Raw genomic sequence first — 8,794 nt, forward strand, 5'->3', positions numbered from 1 at the left:
AATGACATGAGAGTTATTACTCGGTATGTGCCACCAGAATTTTTTCTTGTCAAGGTCGGTGGAAAACACCCGCATTTTATTTTATTCACTGCAATTCTTATCAGTTTTGATTATTTGTGCTCTGCTGAACATATTTTTTTTCCTTATAATTAGAATTTAATGTTACGTTAATTTGTTTCTAGGATAATTCCTTTGAACCAATGATTAATATAAATAAAATAATAGTCATCTCTTTCTAGATCCAATTCTTGCTATAGTGTTAATGATTTACTCATTTTTTCTTTTATAATTGAATATTTTTGTTTTTGCAAAACGATTTTTGTAGGAACATTTTTTTAATCATATCTACACCACCAAAGTATATTAAATGTTTATGGTTGTGGCTCACGAGGCATCCAGATCATTAAATAGGTCACAATAATGCCTTAATATCTATATTTTCAGTCCTCCATATTTTTGACGTTTTTTCGACCGGTCCGGATATTCATCATAGAATACTAATTTAACTAGAGATTTCTTTTTAAGTTCCAAATATATCCAGACGTGATTACTGACCTAAATGTCTTGTACATTCTTGTTTTGGTCTGCTTCGAAAATATACTACTACGAAAATACCATTGGATCCGGGTAAGTCTGTTGAGAATTCTTTGTGTCTGCTGGAAGTGCTGCTTCCTCAGAGAACCTTGACTATGAGAACGCTCCCAGGTACGAGACAGCTCCTTAAGGAAGGGTACCCTTGGGTGTGAAGTTTAAGTGATTGTGTATTTTTCTGTATCTTTTTGTACAGTAAAATGGGGCACAAAGGGAATATTGATCTACACTAGCCCTGTTTAATACACTATTACGATTCATTTTAGTAAATTTGGTTCTGTTACGATTTATTTAGTAAAAAATTTTATTTTATGTTTTTTAAATTAAATCAATAAATACATTTGATATTTAATACAAAAATATTCCATTTAGTCATATATTTGCTGAATGCATCCAACAACTATCGAAAATAGTTATTTTGTTATTCTAAGATTAAAAACCCGTTATTATTGCTTTTATATTTATTACATTTTAATGGAAATTCAAAAATGGTGTGAAACTGAAAAAAGATTTTAATTGGTATTTAGTACGTACATATAGGAGGTATGCTATATGTATAGCTGGGTATGAAGGATACCTTGGATTGCCTTTTGGCATTTTAAGGTTAGATGAGGGGTCCAATGAAGGTTGTAAACTTGGTTGGCTTACGCCAGTGGATGAAGTGGATACACCACACTCACTTGCCTACCTCCACCCTCCGTGGTAGCCTTACTTATCTGAATTTTCAAACAGATAATTATAGCGATAAAGTTGGTCGATGTACGACATTCACAATCTCACAAGAGATTATGACACGAAAAAAGGTCATCCTTTGTTCAGCTTTTTTTAGTACTTAAATTAGACAACCTCTTCAAAGATGCTTCTTTTCTTAAAAAATGTTAATCATATGAGGATATTTCAATGTTTTTGCTTTTTTTAGTTTGATTATTTTCTTAGTTTCTCTCTGGTCTTACGATAAAGACGTAGTATCTTATAATTTTGGACGGCCAAGGTCTTATATTCTATAATTATAGGGCTAAATATATTTTATCGTTAGTGGATTAATTAATGGCTGAAGGACTCATAATACCCCATGACAATCCCTACAATTATATCTTTCAAGCAGCGTAGATAATGATTACCTAACAACTCTGTTACTCGCAATGGTTGGCGCGTGGAGATTACTGTTAACCGAGTCCAAAGCCTTATCAACATCTATCCTCTACATAGAGATGGCATTGATCATAGGGCATCATTAGCACGTATTTGCTAATTAATTCATATAGCTAATTAACGTTAATTTAAATTTAAAAACTAGAAACACATTGATTAGGTTAATTGAAATTCAACAGCTTCAAGCTATCCAGACGAAAAAAAAATCCAAAATGTTTTAATGACTAACTGGAATAAAAAAAAAAATTCTGCTTCCACACTCAAGGACAAAACGTATTAGTACTGTAAGTGTCCATTTAAACATAATTACATAATGGTAATAGTGATAAAAATTTTTTGAAACAGTATATGTACAACGAAAATAAAAATAATGAGGTACCTATACTAAATAATTGCAAAACTAATAAGCAACCAAAATAAAGAAAATAAAAATTTTATTCTGAATAGAATTTTGAATTTAGCCACAAAAAAGGAGGAAAAGTTAAAATACATTATATCCCAGCCCTTTTCTTTCATTCTTGTTTTTATCTAAAGATGAATGACAAACTTGAAAACATAATACTTATATCTGTAAATAAAATTACGATATTAAACTACAAGTCCGATTTGAAAATTGTTTATGTTAGATACACGTAAATTGTGGCAGCCTATTTCGACTTTTTAGCAACGGTCAACAACCCAAGGCGCCTTGGAGGTGTTCATGATTGGAATGCGGCCGTCCAGTTATTTTTTAAAAATACCTTTGCTAAAATTTGTTAGCACATTAAATATAAATTTTATACCAATTCAAAGGTGTTATTGATTGGTGGAATAACGAAGGGTAAGGTAGAAGTTTTTTCATCATGGAATTTTCCTGAACTCATAGATTTTGTTCTACGTAAATCTTGTAATTTTGCTTATTCTTCATATACAGTTTTATTTTATATTATTAACAGTTTTTATTTTTTTCATTATTTAGTTATATCCTAAAATAAATCTTTTTATTTTTATTTTATTTATTTGTTGATATTTACAACTGTATAAAAAAATACAACCAGTAAATTTGATCATAATGACATATGATATGACACAGGATGTAGAGAAACTACCCAGTAGTAGAACTCTAAAACAGTTTATGATATAAGGTCACGAGGCCATCTTCTTTTCTAAAATAAAAAAATAAAAAAATCTAAAATAAGAAAAACTATTTTGAAATAATTATTGGGAATGTTTCAAGATTTAGAAGGATTGGATAGTTATCTTATACTTCAAGTTGGGAATACTTGGTTGCTGCAAAACATTTATATAAATTTCACTTTTATTGTAATGTGGCATGCCACAATTGTGCTCACTTTTATATCCTATAACCTTCGCAATAATTATTTCTATATTTTAGTTAAATATTTACATTATGTATGCCTACTGCAGAAATTTCATAGGTTAATTATCGTTTCTTGTAATTTATGTAACTAAAAATTCCACGTAACCTATTATAATTATAACATAAATTAATGTATATTTATTTTTTAGATCCAAGAGTCGAAGACTGGCCTCTTATGGATTCGCCATTCCCGACCCTATTTATGGTTGGAGCATATTTGTATTTCGTCGTCTTCCTTGGTCCGAAAATGATGGAAAACAGAAAACCCTTCAAACTAAACTCTATTCTGGTGGTCTACAACGCTGCCCAGACGTTGTTCAGTCTCATCATGTTTTCCGAGGTAAGAATTTGTTGAGAATATTCAGAATAATTTTTAAAATACGTGCAAATATAGATATCAAACCTGTGGGCTATGCACGTCTTACGTGACCAGTACTTGGATGAGTGGCCTACCGGTCAGAAATCCACGTTTCTCTTGGATGAGTGGCCTACCGGTCAGAAAATCACGTTTCTCTTGGATGAGTGGCCTACCCGTCAGAAAACCACGTTTCTCTTTATCTTTCGGGATATAATATTAGAAATATAAATAAAATCAATCTGTAATCACCCTATCAAAAGCATTTGGTTGACTCAGCTATTATGTACTGATGTATACTGATCATACTTTGATTCAGTCGAGAATATGTAACAATATTAATTTTAAATAATTTGAATGATTAAATATTATTTATTTATAGTGTATAATATAGTATAGTTCTAAGACTGTCTCACCTAATCTCGTTGTAATCCGTGTGAATCGATAAGTACCGGTATTTGTTTTTTTCTATTGCTATTTCTTAGCTTATTCTACATTTGTAAATAATATATAAAACATATGAGGGAGGGGGTGGGTCAATAATATATAAAACATATGAGGGAGGGAGTGGGTCAATAATATATAAAACATATGAGTGAGGGGGTGGGTCAATAATATATAAATCATATGAGGGAGGGGGTGGCTCAATAATAAGGCTCTGTGCTAACTGCAAGGACACGGGATCGAATACGGCTATGGCAGAATTATTTTCTGTTTCACTGTAGCCGTGAGTCAGCCCTGTGGTTCGGGAGCCTTTCGAAATTCACCCTGCCTCATAAGTAAATACTCATAACTGGGTAAAAATCTGTTATTCGAGCTTGATTCTAAACAAAACACGTTCTTCCATAACCGTTGGTTTAGTGACTGTACTTATTTAGAAAATTGAAAACTACTGACCGTCCATTGTTTGTAATGGTAAAGATTTTTTAAAATATATACAACGTATATACAGTGTACACGTACGTATATACAGTCGACTGAGCCAAGTATTAATACAGCTGAGGGTTTTTCACGTTTTTTAAAAATATATTAATATTAGTTTAAAATATTAATATTTTCTTAACATTCGATTTTTTTTTCTTTATTTATTCTAATACTTCCCAGGGCACACCACCAAAAGTGATATTTTTGGCGTTTCCCTAACGATTTATGATCATAACAACAATCCTGCAAAGTCGATGGACGCTCTTGCATTGTTAATTACAAAGCATTAAGATGACCATACCCTCCCGAATTTCTTAGAACAATCACAAATTTCAGCATTGTATCCCAATACATTTTGTCACAATTCAATTAATTTCACAAAAAAAATATAATGTTTCTAAACCTAAAAACAATAGTTCCTGTTCTGATTTCATGACTCAGGGACACTTCGTACTTCCACGAGCCTTATTAAATCTAACCATAATTTTTATCTTAAACTGCTTTTTACTTTTTGGAGAATTAAATCTCTAAAAGCATTTATTCAAATTAAAATATAAACGTGTGGTTTAAATATGAAATTTTTACTGGTTTTCACATTGAGTTTTCCCTTGAAAAATAAACATATGTCAAAAAACTTTACCTGTTTTGAGTAAAATAATCTCTTTGTGAAAAAAGTTACATACCACAATTATAAAGTAGATACTCAAATCTACAAACATTTGAATTTTTAGATAACTGTGGGGATTTGGTGACACAATGTCTACTCCTATATGCCGTAAAGTGATCCTCAAGCAACGAGCTTTTTTCAAGTCCCATTAGAATTAAATAATTTTTAAGCATAGCTCTACAATCATGATAGTTATAATACGGTCTCAGGAAACAATTCTTTCCGACAGGCACGATGGACTAAGATACTGAAATGTTTTGTAAAAGTTCTACTTGTCATCAGCTTTTTAACTATCATTACCTGGCCTGTCCCGAAAGAATATTTTTTACATTCCAGTAGATTGTATCTTGATTTTTGTACATCTTATAAATAATAATAAATAATGCTTTTACAATATGCAGTGTTTTACAGGAATCTTACAAAAAAAAATTTTTTTCTCTATTTAATACATGGTTAGTATAAGAGGTATACCAGTGTATATATTTTTTTTACAACAATTGATTATAGAGGGTATAGTCTCATACAAACGTCACCCCTAACTATACACAATGTTATAAATAAAACAAAAAAATTATGATAAATAAACAGAACAAAATAATAATTCTTAATAGAAGATAAAAGTAAAGTTAATAACAAAAACAATGACATTTATGGGTTTAAAAAAATAAATAATTGACTTCTAATGAAAAAAAAGTGAATTTAAGAAAAAGATGAATAGAAAAAAAAATAAATTGAGATAAAATAAAATTTTAGAGTGACAATAACAGAACTGATAAATATACAATTTATAACAGGATGTCCTGCAGCAGCCTGAGCTTCAGTCTTCGGGTTGTGGTTGGGTTTCCCAAGTTGTAGGTCACTGCTCCTTTAACTCAAGGTAACTGGGAGTGGAACTTCATGAACCTTTTTTTTTAATGTAATTCTGTATTGTAATTTGTAATTCTCGATGGAATTGACTCTTTACAAAAATTTATCGTTAAAGATAAAAAAAACCTTAAATAACTCAACTCTTCTTTATAATAACAATAAAATGTCCTCTTCACTCTACCGTTCCTAAACTTTTTACTTATTATTTTATAATATTTTCTTATGTTAACATTGCTTACTTTTGTGATTCACAAGGATTTTTTCCTATCCCTATAAGCAATTTAAAATTTAAAATTTTTGTAAATTAAATATTAGGCTGTCATTGTCCGATATAACCTAATTTTCTCTTTAAAAATACTAAGTACCGCCTAACCCTTAAGGTATACTAATTCTATCTTTCTCCCATGGGGAACTCATTACTATGAAGTTCAAGCTCAATATTGCTCTAGTACTCTTCATCCATTAATTCTTCTTTTGCAGTCGTTCTGTATTTCCCATTTATTAATTTATAAACATTATTTTTTACGAGGTATGCCGTTTTTCAATGGGATTTCTTCTGCTCATACATGAATACGTGGATACTCAGCCTAGTAACAAGCATATCATTTGCCATCTTGGAAATTTCACGATATTGAAGATTTATTTTATAATAGTGGATCATGTTTGATAATTATAAATATATTCATAGTTTACCATAGAGGTTTATTGAAATCATGCTAAGATAATGTTATGTGAATCAATATATACTGATAACTTTTTTTTAACCATTATTTTGAGGCTTCGAGGATCAGTCAATAATAGTACAACTATGTTGATGATTCTTTTCGTGGCTTTGTTGTTTATATTCGCATGGTTATGCCCAACAGTAAAAAAAAAAAAAAAAGGTTAATAAACAGAAACAATTCTTAAATATTTTTATAACTTTTCTTATAACGGGCTCGACGTAACTGACCACTAGGACTAATTTTTTTCAAGTCTCTGAAGCTATCAACTCGAACAGCCCTGATGAAACCCTACACAGTGGGGCGAAACGTAGAAAAATGATATTAAAAAAAATGATTGTAAACCATTTCTGTTACTTTGGACCACAACCGTTACCATCTTCTTCATAATTTGAAAAATATATGAAGAGAAGATGGTTTGGGGTGCAATAAAAAAAGACACACACACACACAAATAAGTTGAAAAAACTCATTTAATAGTTCCAAGGTTTCGGCAAGAATTTCTAGCCTTCATCAGGGCTAAGAACAAAGAACAAGATAACAACCAATTAATACAAAAAAAAAAAACGAAAATAGAAAATATAAACAGAATGATTACAGTAAATAATTGTATCGTGTGAAAATTAATAAAAATAATTTTCATCCCTTACTTTAATTGTTCTGTTTATATTTTCTCTTTTTATTTTATTTTTAATATTCTTTGGGTATTATATTTTTCTTAATCCTGATGAAGGCTAGAAATTCTTGGCGAAATGTTGGTACTACTAACTAAGTTTTTCAACTTATTTGTGTTTTTATTCTGATCGCATCCCCAACCGTCTTCTCTTCATATATATCATCCACATTCAACTACCTACTTATCATTTTGAAAAATATAAGTGTGTTTTTTAATTTTTGTTCTATTTTCTAACCGTTCGATCTAACTTCAATTAGCCTATTTTTCATATTATCTATTTATTTTTATTGTTTTACGTGTTTTTTTATATGTATTTATGAGATTTGAGTATAACCAATTTAAATTTTATACAATTTAATTTTTTCCTAATAGCTCAATTCTAATTTTTTTCTGTGATCATTTCTTTTAGATTTCGTTTGAATTTTTTTCTTGTTTTATTATAGAGGTACAAAGTCGCGAAACGTCTTCTCAATATAGTTCATTAATTGAATAACATCCAAAACGTATATTAAGGACTGATAAAAAAAAATCTGTCCAAGAAAAGTGTCACTAGTTTCATGTTATATCAAGAACAATTTTTTACGAATATGGTTTGTTTTAAACTCTAAAGAATACTTAATTCATTTCAGCATAAACAATAATTTTAGTTTTCATTCTCCGTAGTATAATTATATACTGATTCATAAAAAAATGGTATTATATTTACTCGGCTATAGGCTTCAATTACTGTAAAAAAGTACAAAATAAAATATTTATTTATTAACTCAACTTTCTTTCAGGAAAAATGTAGCAAATAACACCTGTATAAATATAATAAAATGCAATGATATTAATATTATTTTATAATTATTGCAGATAGTAATTATTAATTTTTTTAACACTTACTGATTCCTAAAATACAAAAATAACCTAATAATTAAGTTGATAAACATACATTTTTAAAAAACCCTAATTAATTTGCCGAATGATGTTAGTGTTAGTAGCCCTGCTTCCAAGAATGTGAAATTTTATTAATTGTTCAAAACATGAAAAGTCTCTTTGACAACCACTTACAACCAGCATGTATCCTACACCAGTGTACGTAGCTACAGACACCCAACTACAATAGTGCATGGTGGGAGACTCCAGGCAACTACTAAAAACAGATATAGTTCGTAAGCGTTTAGCAGTTGTTATTGTTAAGTGAAATATATGGACACGTCTATTTTTATTTATACTGAATAGGTTTGAGATTCAAGTGGCTCAATGATTTCTTAATAATTCCTCTTATTAAGGTTTTTATTATTAAAGTTTCTCGTATTTCGAAGCTGATAATCATATAGACAAATACTAAAAAATAATCACTCCAAGTCTTCAGAATATGTACCCTAACTTAATAAAAAAATATTGTTTATTTATTTATTTTTTTAGTGACATTCATTTTTAAATTATTAACTATTAAATTATTTTAAAAAATCTTCTTAGGATCATATTAAATCTA

At 29.5% G+C, this 8,794-nt stretch overlaps 1 protein-coding gene across 1 annotated transcript in view; it reads left to right on the plus strand.

Annotated features, from left to right (window-relative positions):
* The window catches only part of LOC106680673 (very long chain fatty acid elongase AAEL008004), a gene marked incomplete at its 3' end in the record, with an annotated part of 207,714 nt that overhangs the window by 51,296 nt on the left and 147,624 nt on the right, over positions 1 to 8,794 (plus strand). The window contains 1 exon segment of the mRNA XM_067049100.1: positions 3,253 to 3,443. Coding sequence (XP_066905201.1) covers positions 3,253 to 3,443 — 191 coding nt within the window.

This window comes from Halyomorpha halys, unplaced genomic scaffold (genome assembly GCF_000696795.3).
Source record: "Halyomorpha halys isolate HHAL.00 unplaced genomic scaffold, Hhal_1.1 Scaffold276.1, whole genome shotgun sequence".
In the NCBI taxonomy this organism is placed as follows: domain Eukaryota; kingdom Metazoa; phylum Arthropoda; class Insecta; order Hemiptera; family Pentatomidae; genus Halyomorpha; species Halyomorpha halys.